At 49.3% G+C, this 13,135-nt stretch overlaps 1 protein-coding gene across 1 annotated transcript in view; it reads left to right on the top strand.

Moving 5' to 3' along the window:
* The first annotated feature begins 223 nt into the window (after positions 1-223).
* C20H3orf20 (chromosome 20 C3orf20 homolog) overlaps positions 224-13,135 on the top strand; it is a 43,168-nt gene continuing 30,256 nt past the window's right edge. The window contains exons 1-5 of the mRNA XM_027931774.2: positions 224-689; positions 1,661-1,801; positions 2,619-2,738; positions 3,325-3,463; positions 4,274-4,549. Of these exons, the coding sequence (XP_027787575.2) occupies positions 224-689; positions 1,661-1,801; positions 2,619-2,738; positions 3,325-3,463; positions 4,274-4,549 (1,142 nt within the window). The remainder of the gene's footprint in view (positions 690-1,660; positions 1,802-2,618; positions 2,739-3,324; positions 3,464-4,273; positions 4,550-13,135) is intronic.

Below are 13,135 nucleotides of genomic sequence, written 5' to 3'. Positions count from 1 at the left end.
GGGGGACCCACCCAAGGTTCCTTCTCTTTCCTAGGGAGGAACCTCGGGATCCATGACCTGTAAAGGCCCCTTGAGCCCTGCCACTCTGTCTGTCCCCAAGGCTCCTCTGTAGATCAGGCCGTCTGCTCTCAGGCGCCCCTCGGAGCGCTCTGCGTCCTGACAGTGGCAGGTGTGTCCCCCTGAGATGGACAGTGTCACCTAGCAGCGGGCACACGTGGGCAGCATGAGTGACAAGAGCAACCGCGAGCTGTACCAGCAGTACACGGCCTTGGCCCCCAGGCTGCTGGCCCGGGTCTCCAAGCTCCTCATCCTGTGCCGCGGCGCGGGCATCGCTGTCCCCAAGGGCGTCAGGAACATCTTCGAGTTCACCTGGGAGGAGCTCATCACCGACCCCGCGGTGCCCACCGCATCCAGCATCCCGGGCCTGGACGTCAGCCTCGGATGTCCCCCAGTGCCACCCGTGGAACCCACCCCGGTGCCATCCCTGGTCCAGAAGAAGCCGCCCCGGGCTCCACCCCCGCTGTCCACTCTGCCCACCGTCGCGGGCTCAGCCAAGCTGTCTGGCCCCTCTCCCATCCCCGCCCGCCACACGGGCCAGGAGACCCTGCACAGGTTCCAGCGACAGTCCATCCACCTGCTGACCGAGCTCCTCACCCTGAAGATGAAGGCCATGCTCGAGTCCGCCTCTGGTAAGGCCCCCTTCTGGCCCAGGCGGGCAGACGCACGGCCACCGCGCCCACCCCGGTCAGGGACAGGCCCAACGTCCCTAAGAGGGGCGTCTGAAATCCAGAATGTTCCAGAATCTGAACCTTCTTGAATTCTGACCTGATAGCACAGGTGGAAAGTCCCACGGCTGATTCACGTGACAGGTCACAGCCAAACACAGGAGCACGACACAGGGGCAGAGCCACGTCCGGGCTGCGGCCAGGGAGACGGGTGCGAATTCTGACCCGAGACCTGGTCCCACCCCAGGAGAGCTGCTCACAGAGGTGCACACATCACACAATTCAGAACCACCCCCAAGTCCAGACACTGTGGGCCCAGGCGCTGGGAGACCCAATAAATACGTAGAAGGAAATCTGTGGTGGCCGCAGGTGACATGGGAACGCACCTCCTCACTGCCTCCTGGTCCTCCCACCCTCTACCGGGCCCCCAGCTCCACAGAACCCGGATTGGGAGGTCAGCAGTGGGGACGATGGGTGGCCAGGGGTCCTGGTGGGAGGAGTCTGGGGTGCTCTGTGGAGGTGGGGACAGGGACCCCAGCAGGGCCGACGGGTGGGGTAGTCTGCAAACCCAGACCATCAACGGACCAGTCCAGCCACCAACAGGGGAGACAGAAGCATCAGGTGCCTCCCAGGGGAGAGCATCATCCCAAGGTCAAGGTTACCACTAGGGCAGCCTCCGCAGTAGAGGCTGCTGGACGGTGCATTATTCAGATGCCTGCAGCCTCCGCATCCAGCCCCGTGGGTGGGAAGAGACAGTGACAGGGACAGAGGATAAAGCACCCCCTGATGGGTCTTGAGACCCTTTCCTTGACCCCCGGGCTGACCTTAGGGTGTCTGTCCACTCTGCCCTTATTCCCGGGGCCATTTGCAAAAGGTGCTCTGCACGCGGCAGCCTGTGGCGGGAGGGACATGTGTTGCCCAGACCCTTCCTTTAGCAGGCGCCAACCCCATGGACATCACCAGGCGCTTCGTGGAGGCCAGCCAGCTCCTTCACCTCAGTGCCAAGGAGACGGCCTTCGACTACCTGATCGGCACCGTCGGGAGGAACGGCTACAGCGCAGGGCCCGCCGTGAGAGGTGGGCACCCAGGCCTCGGCCAGCCAGGGGCAGGGACCAGGCAGGTGGGTGTGGGGCCTCAGGGGTCCTCAGGTGCCGCAGGGAGGCTGGAGAGTCCCCACCGGGAGCTGCCTGGGGACACCAGGAGGGGGAGATGGAGCTCTTACACACACAGGAGTGGTGACACGTCCCCAACATCAGTGACAGCTAAAAAGAAGGCTTATTTTCTTTCCTCCAGTGATGTTTTACATCTTTTTTTAAAAAATATTTTTTTAGCTGTACTAGGACACAATACCTTTACTTATATTTATGTGGTGCTGAGGATCGAACCCAGGGCCTCGCACGTGCTAGGCGAGCGCTCTACCACTGAGCCACAACCCCTGCCCCGATCTTTTATATCTTAAGCTTAGTAGATCCCCGAGTGTTCATTTTAATTGCTTAAAAGTACTCCCCGTTGGGCTTGGGTTGTGGCTCAGTGGTAGAGCACTCGCCTAATAAAGGTCCATCAACATCTAAAAAAAATTTTAAATTCACTGTTAAAAGTTTTTATAGGGAAACATTAAAAAATATATGTCATTGCTGGACGTGAGACTACACACCTGACATCCCAGTGGCTCCGGAGGCTGAGGCAGGAGGATTGCGAGTTCCAAGCCAGCCTCAGCCAAAGCGAGGCCCTAAGCAACTCAGTGAGACCCTGTCTCTAAATAAAATGCAAAACAGGACTGAGGATGGGGCTCAGGGGTTGAGTGTCCCTGAGTTCAATCCCCAGTACTAAAAAAAAACAAAAAAAAGATTAAGATAATAAACGGAAAGAAGACGCCCCCTCTGCTCCTCCCAGAATCCCTCAGGAACATGTCCGCCATGGGTGTGAACTCGCCTTACCAGCTCATCTACCAGTCTTCCACCGCGTGCCTCAGCTTCTCCCTGTCCACCGGGAAGGAGATCAAGAAGAAAACAGGTGGGGGGTCCCCATCAGGACCTCAGGGCCCTCTGTGGGGGGCATGTGGCGGGGGGCTGCCAAGACAGGAGACTACCGACTTCCCTTGGCGGGATGGTTAGACCTGGGCTCCTAATTGAAAGGAACAGATGTGCTAGTCCCTCTGTCCAGGCTCAGATCCGTGTGGCCACAGCCATCGGGGGAACTAGAGTCTCCACAGACGTGTTGGATCCCAAACCCACTGGGCCCTGGTTGATGTCCCCAAATTAGGCTGTGGGATCAATGACTGTCTGTCTTGTGCCCACCCCCGCCCCCGTGACCGTGACCCTTTCTTTTTCCAATTATTAATTTATAAATAAAAGGAGCTGGTGCATCTCAGCCACTGGCTACTGGCTGGAGTCCAGGGCGGGGACATCGGGGGTTAGGAGAGGGACGAGCAGGGGCCACCCTCCCGGGCTGGGGACTGTTGGGGTCTCTGCTTTGTTAACTTTGAACCCTGAAAGCACTAGTGGCAGGTTCAGTCACTGACCCTCAAGTCATTAAGCCACTTTGAAGGTCGAGTGACTCCTGTGTCCTAAAAACCACTCCCCAACCTCTTGGCCTCCAGGTCCCGGCAAACTCAAGATCCCAGAGGACTCGAGTATGTCACCCCCGCAGCGAACAGTGGGACCCTCTCCTGAAAGTGTGGAGTTCACTGACCCCTGTCCCGAGGCTCGGGAAAAGTTGCAGGAGATGTGTCGCCTCATGTGAGTGCCTGTGACGGGGAGGGGACAGGTGTTCTCAGAAAACCCTCCCTGGCCCAAAGCCCCCGAGTGTTTTGGTTTGGTGTGGTTTTGGGGGAACCACGGATCGAACCCCTGGGCGCCCTTAACCAGGGAGCCACATCCCCAGCCCTTTTCATTTTGGATTTTGAGACAGAGTCTCTCTAAGTGGCTTGGGGCCTCGCTCAGTTGCGGAGGCCGGCCTCAAACCTGCGATCCTCCTGCCTCAGCCTCCCAAGTCACTGAGACAACAAGGTGCCCTTCGTGGTCATGAATTTCTTAACACACTTTGTCATATGCTCTCCCACCAAAAGGAAAAGAAAGCTCTCAACACAAACAAAAAACGTTCACAAAGGTGATTCACAGTATTTACGATTGAGCAAGTGATGCAGAATTTATCCCAAGGGGCCAGACCATAAAGGATTTAAAAATCTATTCACATCTCAGTCACATAGGTCCCTGGGGGGTCACTGGGCCAGGACATGGGCAGCTTACCGGCCCCCACCCCCATTTACCTTTGTACTATGACCTTCTGGAAAGAACCTCTCTTCCCGGGACCTCAGGACGGAGGTGGGGGCTGAGCAGAGTGTCCCAAGCCCCCTCCTGTGCACATCCCCACCCCATAGGTCCTTGTCCCCACCCTCCAGCTAGCGGTCAGTCCAGGGCTGGAGTTGGGGGACTGCCACCTTCTAGTTCCTCCCGAGGATACCGAGGACAGGGACGCATACTGGGGACACTTGATTATTGGGGATGCGCTACGGTTTCTGGAAAATTCTTTGGTCTCCTTGGCTGCAGAGAAGCCGAGAGGACCTCGTGGAAAGGCAAGAGCGTCTTCTACCCCATGATCCTCCGCAACTACTCCACCAAGCTGCCCCTGCACCCCTCCAAGGGGGACGCGCAGGCGCTCGGGGTGCAGCCGTCCCACGGGGTGTGCGCTCCGGTGGCGACGCCCTTCCCGCACCAGGCCCCCGCCCAGGCCGTCTCCCTGCTGCGTCCCTCTCAGGAGTGGAAGGTGCCCAGGAAGAGCGCCAAGCTGCACTACTCCTTCTACGACGGCTCCTCCTTCGTTTAATATCCTTTGGGGCCTGTCCCAACCCCAGGGAGCGCGGGGACTGGCCCAGCCTCCGTGGTGACTTGGTGACTTCCACTCGAGAAGCCCGTGGTGGTCCTCCAGGGTGGTCAGAGTCCGTCCAGCTCCCTCTCCAGAGGGCCAGGGGACGGAGCCCCAGCTGAGGCCCCCCATGTGCCAGGCCCCAGGTCCCTGGCAGGCTCTTGTCCCCAGGCAGGTCCCAGCTGAGAGCTGAGGACCTTTCTTTGCTTCTCTGTCCCTGTCTCAGTGGTTAACCCCCAGATCCCTGCCCGAAGGACCCCAAAGGTCCACGTCTGCAGAGTCTGAGCCTCACCCCGATGCTCCAGGCCTGGCCCACGGTGCAGGACACCCAGCGTCCCCCCAGGCCTGCTGAGGGACCCGGGTCCAGAGCTCCAGATTTAGAAGACCACACACTTTGAAAAGCCACCTCTCTCTGGATGGCCAGTCCTGGGAGGGGACTGTACCTCAGGGTGGAGTGAGCAGGGTTACTTTATTCACAGATGGGCACCGAGTATCAGGGGCGTGTGGCACACCCAAGGGGTGGTGCGACCTACTACTTGTCACGAAAGGAATCTGGTGGCAAAGCCTCAAACCAGAGAGGGCTCCCTGGCCTGGATTTAGGGCCCTCCCTCAGGCACCATCTTGGTGCCTTTAGGATCATTCCATTCTGCAGAGCCACAGGGTGGGAGGCCGCGGGGGGACCACAGCTTCATCAGGAACTCGCTGGGGACCCGGGTGCCCTCCTTGGAGGAGAGGGCAGGGCTCTGAGCCATCTCGGCTCCTGGCACAGGGGACAAGCTGCCCCCCTGGCTCCCTGGGAACAACCCCCTCACTTGGTCTGGCCTCCTCTCAACTGGGAATTCGGGATTTAAGGGCCCCAAGAAAGAAGGCTCCTTTCTCTGGCTGCAGATGAATCGATTGTCACTGTCCCCTCAGCCCTGCCTCGGGGGCACCCTCAGGTTTTCCCAGCGTGGCAAACTTCTTCTTGAGGGCAGCTGCCTCTGATGGGATCTGGGGCTCCCCATTCCCCCTGTTCCCGACCCCTCACTGCATTGAACAGCAGTGTCCCCCGGAGACCCTCGAGAGGCGGGTCTGTGCCTCGAGAGGCAGGTTCCCTCGGGGTGACCTGGGAGAGGGGGAGCTGCAATCTTTATTCTCTCACCTGTTCCCAAATTCTGAGGCCCCCACCAAGTCTTTGGCTCATTGCAGCTGGCTCAGGTGACACACTCCAACAGGGACCCCATCCCGGCAATGAGGCAGATTTTTTCCTCTGGGAGTCACCAGTGGTCTGAGCTCTGGGTTCAGTCTTTCTGGGTGACTCTGGACTCGTGACTTCGTCTCGGTGCCTCGCTCTGTGTCCGTGATTAGAAGATGAGGAGGTCATCCATGGCCAGGGTTCACACGACCCCGAACCTACTGGAGCAAAAGACGCGTCTTCAACAAATGGCGCTGGGAAAACTGGGAATCCACATGCAGCAAAATGGAATTGAGCCCCCGTCTGTCACCATGCACAGAACCCAACTCAAAGTGGATCAGGGACCTCGGATTAGGACAGAGACCCTGCGCCTAACAGAAGAAAAAGTGGGTCCCAATCTCCATCACGTGGGACTAGGCCCCGACTTCCTTAATAAGACCCTATAGCGCAAGAATTAAAACCAAGAATCAGTAAATGGGATGGAATCAACCCAAAAGCTTCTTCTCAGCAAAAGAAACAATACTGTACATCCATCCTCTTATCTACGACCTGAAAACATTTCCCTGAGACCTTGAAGTGCCTCTCCATTCTCTTGACGTCACCCTTTGGTAGATGAATAGTTTTATTGGGGGGCGGTGCTGGGGGCTGAACCCGGGGCCCTCACGAACCCTATCCTGGGTCCCCAGGATATCAAGCGAGCCTCAGCCCCCTATCATTAATTCTGATGAAGTCACTTTTTTGCTGCTGATGTCATTGGATTAACATTTTAGAAACCGTCGCCAAACCCCAAACCATCAAGATTCACCCCTACAGTGTCTCCTAAGAGTTTGAGAGTCACAGTTCTTCCACTTCGGTCTTCGCTGTATTTCAAGTTGATTTTTGCAAGTGGTGTGAGCTCACATCCAATTTCCTTCTCTCGCCTCTGGATAGCCAGTTGTCCCAACACCGTTTGTCCCCAGCGAATGGTCTGGCCCCTCTTGTTAGAATCCATTTGATTTTAGGGCTGGGGATCTAGCTCAGTTGGTAGAGTGCCTGCCTCGCATGCACAAGGCCCTGGGTTCAATCCCCAGCACCCAAAAAAAAAAAAAAGAATTCAATTTATTCTAAACAGAAAGTTTTATTTTTAGTCTGTCAATTCTAATCCATGGACCTAATCTATATCTAGCTTTATACCAATATCACACTATTTTAATTATTGAAGATTTTTGTGGCTAGTTTTAAAATCAACAAGCGTGAATCCCTATACTTTGTTGTTCTTTTTCCAAAATTTATCATTTTTCGTGGGGGGTCCCTTGCAGTCGCACATGAATTTCAGGGTCAGGTTTTCTTACGCTAAAGGGGCCCATGAGATTTTCAGAGGATTTGCTCTGATTCTGTAGACCCTTGAGGAACACTTCCATGAACAATATTCAGTCTTCCAATCCGTAAACACCAGCAATAAAAAGAGGTGATATTGCTGGATTAACAGCATCAAGAAAAAGGAAATACTTAGAAATAAATGACCAAAGACATACAAGACTTGTACGCTGAAAATTACAAATTATTGCTGAGTTAAAGAAGACTTAAATAGAAGGACAGGCACCCCATCATGATGGGGGGCAACCAATCTTCGTGTGTTGGTCCTGCAACTTTGCTGAGTTCATTTAGTAGTTCTGCTTTTTCATGGAGGATCCTGTAAGATTTTTTTTTAAACCTTTGGTCATGTCATGTGCAAACAAAGATCACTTACGACTTTTCCAATCTTGAGAAACTTGAGGTTTTTTTTAAATTTCTTTTGGTTACCTAATGTGACTGTGGCCGGCACCCCCAGTACAATGTTTAGTGAGGTGCTGAAAGCAGGTGTTTCTGTCAACTTTTTCATATTTGTGACCAAAAGACCTGATAAAAAAAATATAGAGGCCATCAGGAGTCTGAGGCAGGAGGATGGCGAGTTCAGAGCCAGCCTCAGCAATTTAGCAAGCACTGGGCAACTCAGCTAGACCCTGTCTCTAAATAAACACAAAATAGGGCTGGGGAGGGGGCTCAGTCCCCAGTACCAAAAAAAGAAACAAATGAAACGACATAGAGGAGGAAAAGTTCATTTTGACTCGCAGTTTCAGAGGTTCAGTCTGTGGTCAGCTGACTCTGTGGCTCTGGGCCACAGAACACTGTGGCAGAAACCTGTGGCAGAGGGAAGCGGTAGGACATGTCCACCAGGGACAGACTATAAACCCCAAAGTCACGGCCCCAGTGCCCTACTCCCTCCAGCCACACCCCACCTGCCTACGTTTACCACCCCGTTAGTCCACGTCAGTGGGTTAATCCACCCATCAAGTCACGCCTCTGATAATCTAATGATTTCACCCCTGAAAATCCCTGTGCTGCCTCACACACGAGCTTTTGCAGAACACCTCCTATCTGAACCATCCCAGCAGACCTCCTTGCCTTGTTTTTGATCTTAGAGGAAGCCCGGTCCTTTCTTTACCCCTGAGTATGATATTAGTTGTATTTCATGAAAATGGCCTTTATTGTCTAGAGGCATTCCCTTCTACCCCGAGTGGGTCTGGAGCTTTTATTATGAAAAAGTGTTGGATTTGGTCAGATGCTTTCTCTTCCTCCATTAAAATGACCACGTTTCTCCTGTGTGATCTGTCACCGCGGTGTGTCACATGGACTTCTGTGTGTTAAACCATCCTTGCATTCCTGGGACTAACTCCGCTGGTTTGGGGGCAAAGCCTCTTTTAATATGTTATCGAACTTGATCGGCTGGGATTTCGTTGAGATTTTCTCTGTGTGCATTCACAGGGGATGTTGGTCTCTAGGTGTACGTCTTTGTCTGACTTCGGTATCAGTATAACACTGGCCTCCCGGGATGAGTCAGGAGAAGGGTTCAGGTCAACTCTATTTTGAGGGGAAAGCATTTGGGTAGAATTGGTGTTAAGTCTTCTTTAAATGTCTGGTGGGATTCACCAGTGAAACCTTCTGGTCATGGGCTTTTCTTTGTTATTATCATCATTTTTTTAATCGAATGACTTACTCTCTTTACTTGTTCCAGGTCTAATCAGATTTTCTGATTCTTTTTGAGTTACATTTGGTAGTTTATGTATGTTTTCAGGAATTTGGTTCATCTTGTCACCTAATATTTTTCCGTAGTTATTCATATTATTTTTTTTTAATTCTTTTAAAAAAATATTTTTATAATTGTTTTAAGAATATATTTTTAAATGATTTTTAAAACATATATCTGTAAGGTTAATAGAACTATCACACTGTAATTTCTTACTTTAGGAATTTGAGGGTTTTTTTTTTTTCTCGATCTCTTGGGAGTTTTACTGATCTTGTCAAAGAACCAACCTTTGGGTTTGTGTTTCTGTTTTTCTGTTCTCTGTTTCATCTTTCTCCGCCCTGATCTTCCCTACTCCCTTCCTTCTGAGAGCTTTGCTTAGTCCACTCTTCCTCTCCTGGTTCCTGAAGGTAGAAGGTGCCGTTCGATTGACTGAGATCTTCTCCTTCAGGGTGGGTATCTAGAGCTGTGAACTTGGCTCTGAGCCCTGGTTTCTCTCTCCCCCTTAGTTTTGATATGTCGTGTCTGTTTTCACCCATCTCAAAGGATCTTCCAATTTCCCTCGTGACTTCTTGATCCACTGGTTGTTTAAAAGTGCGTTGGTCAATTTCCACACGTTTTAGGAGGGTTACAGGTTTCCTTCTGTTAATGATTTCCAGTTTCACCCAATTGTGATCCAGGAAGATACTTTCTCTGGTTTCAATCTTTTAAAAATTTATTGGGGGGCTGGGACTCAGTGGTAGCTCACTTGCCTGTCATGTGTGAGGCACTGAGTTCGATTCTCAGCACCACATATAAATAAATAAAGTCTATCAACAACCAGAAAAAAATTTTTTTTTAATTTATTGAGACTTATTTTGTGGCTCATGTATTGCCCACTCCAGAGAATTGACTCTGGTCAACTTGAGAATGTGGGTTCTGCTACAGCGTCCTGTACGTTTCCTGTTAGGTCTGTGATTTGACACTGTGTTCAAGTCCTCTAATACCTGATCAATGTTCTGTCTACCTATTACAGAAGGTGAGACAGTGATGTCTCCAACTATTATGACAAAGCTACTTCTTTAATTCTGTTAATGTGCTTCATATATCTGAAAAACAAAAAGGTGTGTATTTATCTACGATGTTAAACATTCTTGAGATATTGACCCTTCTCTGAATCTGTAGTGTTCTTTTTTTGTCACTTGTAAAAATGTTGGACCTGAAGTCTGTTTTGTGTACTATCAGTATAGCCACTCGTATTCTCTCTTGGTCCTTTGTCCATCATTTCACGTTCACCCAAGTTGTGTCTTTGGATCTAAATGGAGTCAACCTCATAGAGTTGCGACATTTTTTTTTTTTTAAACACATTCTGCCAGTCACTGCCCTTTGGTTGGAGAGTTTAGTCCACTTACATTTAAAGTAGTTTCCAGTTCGGAAGCACTTAAGTCTGCCACTCTGCTACTGGTTTTCTACATATCTTACGTCTTTTTTTCCCTCCATCATTGGCTCTGTTGTATTTGATTTTTTTTTTTTTGTAGCATGCCGTTTTGATTCACTTCCAATTTCCTTTTCCTCATATACTTATTTTCTTAGTGGTTACCTTGATAGTGGATTTAATAGTGTATCCTTAAAATTTACGTCTATCTGGAACTTTGTGGCACTTTGGTATGATAGCCCTAGGAAACGGGTACTACAATTGATAAAATCGTTTGAATTAACAAAAACCCTCAATAGTATATAAAACTCTTGTTCCTAAATAGCTCCATCCCTCCCTTTTAAATCGTTGTTATCAGAAACTACACCTTCATAGGTGCACTCTCTGCCCGTTAACAGATGGGTAATTGTTGCTTTATTATCTATCATTCAAACCATGTTTCAAAAGGAAAAATTTCAACAGAAAATACAGGAATACTCAATTTTAGATTTTTGTTGCGAAACCAGCTATTGATCTTCTTGAAGTTCCCTCTTACGTGAGTCTCTTTCCTCTTGCTATTTTCAAGATTCTCTGCTTTTTTCTTTGGATGGTTTAATTGAAATGTGTTTCAGTGTGAAAGACCGTTGAATTGATCCTCTTGAAGTTGGGATATGTAGATTCATGCCTTTCATCAAATTAGAGGAGCGTCAGCCATTATTTCTTCAACTACTCTTTCTTTCTTCTCTCTCTAGCTTCGTCAGGGGACCATTACGCATGTGTTGGTACGCTGGATGGCCTCCAAGAGGCCACTGTGGCTTAATCACTTTTTTAAAATTCTCTTTTCTTTCTGCTACCCATTCTTCTGGATAATTTTAACGGACTTATCTTTGAATACAATGTTTTTTTTTTCTTCTAGTACTTCTAACCTGCTGTTGAATCTGTTTAGTGAATTTTTTATTTCAGTACATTCAGCTCCAGGATTTCTCTTAGGTTATTTTATTATTATTATTATTTGCCGCAGTCTGGCTGGGCACAATCAGGAGCCACTTGTCAAAAGAAACTAACTTTATTTTTAGAACCAAACACGCCAAACAAACAGCATCTCAGGAAAAACCCCTCAGAGCCTCAACTGCCACCACCGGCTTTCCACAAGCCTGTCTCTCCCCCCCACAAGCTTCTCCCCACCTCCCACAATCCTCCTGCTCTTGAGGCCGATTGGCTGGGTCACGTGGGCAGAGCCAAAAAGTCCCCCAATGAGCAGCTCCGTGGTCTGAAAGGGCAGGGAAACAGTCCAATGAGCATCACCGCAGAGGAGCCAATCAGCTAGATGTTGCTGGGGCCAAGGAGCCAATCAGCTAGATGTTGCTGGGGCCGCTGTGAGCCAATCATCAGCCGGCAGCTGGATTGCTGGCAGCTGGAAGTTTGCTGGGGCCCCTTCGGCTGTGGCTCTCAACATCTCCCCCTCTCTGTTTAAACAACAAGCATGTGGCTTAGGGACCGTGCCTGTTAGGCAGTCCAATTCAACATATGGTCCTTACCCGTCATCGGATGAACTGACCTCTAGGCGTCAGCCTCCTGTCTTAGGTTGATACCACTGCAATTGGATCATACCCGTCACTGACTACCGGTCCAGCATACAGCCATACTTGTGGATAGGCCTTTGCACCAGTGGGGGGGTGAGGTTCTTTGCCTCACCTCTGTTGGCCCCCAAATTTTAGACCATCACTAGTAGAGGAGGATGCAAAATGTCATGACATTAAGCCAATTGAGGGCTCCTTTGAAAAATTGTACCACCGGTGACATCATCAGCAAAAATACCCCAACACTACCACAAGTCGCTGCACCAACAGATAGTTCAAAATGCATACAGGTGAGCTCACAATGTGTCCAGGCAAGTTCTGCAAGCAGTTCAGTGATGGCTATTGTAGAAGGTGTAGATTGGTTTTATCTTTGACTTCACCAGCACTGGGATGAAGATAGGAATTCTGGCAATAATGGCTAAAGAAAAAATTATGTAACATTACAGAAGGCACTAAAAGAAAACAATTTTCTTAACAATTTACATTGTCTTCACCGGCACTGGGATGAAGATAGGAATTCTGGCAATAATGGCTAAAGAAAAAATTATGTAACATTACAGAAGGCACTAAAAGAAAACAATTTTCTTAACAATTTACATTATCTTTAAGAGAATTATTAAATATAATGAAAAGGAAAGGTGAAAGTAAACAAACAGATCTGTTAACCTTCTTTTTTGTTTACATATTAAAACAATCCTCAACAGTTGTTTACCCAATATAAATTAAACCATATAAATCACGTGAAAAAAAAATATTTGGATCCATTTTATCATGAGCGCTCATCATATATGATATATGGACATTCAAACATATAACACAAAACACAAGTGTGCACACATAACATAATACATACAACACATAACATTATAGTAAAGGCCTTATAACTTTTTACAGGTGAAATCTCCATTGCAATGTTTAAAAACTCTATAGTCAAAAAATAGAACTGATCAGCAAAACATTAACCTAGGTCTGTATGAGCTCAAAAAACAAAATAGAACTTCATGATATGGCAAAGGGCAATAATAAAATAGATATTGAAAAAAGCATCCTGGTTCTGTTGCAGATGTAAGAATAGCCAAACTGGAGTTTTGGATATCAGTTGTTATGGATTTGAGCCAAATCATCTTCTTTTTGGTCTGTAGAAATCGCTTTAGTTAATCTTTCTGGAATCCAAATCGGCTGCTGTTCTCCCTGTGGAAACACATAAACAGACCCCCGACTCCAGACAATCACTGGGTCAGGACTTTGGTTAATCTCTCTGGAATCCAAATCGGCTGCTGTTCTCCCTGTGGAAACACACAAACAGACCCCCGACTCCAGACAATTACTGGGTCAGGACCTTTCCATTGTCCTGTT

This window comes from Marmota flaviventris, chromosome 20 (genome assembly GCF_047511675.1).
Source record: "Marmota flaviventris isolate mMarFla1 chromosome 20, mMarFla1.hap1, whole genome shotgun sequence".
NCBI lineage: Eukaryota > Metazoa > Chordata > Mammalia > Rodentia > Sciuridae > Marmota > Marmota flaviventris.
The sequence above is the reverse complement of the archived record's forward strand: the minus strand, read 5'-3'. Positions and strand labels throughout refer to the sequence as shown.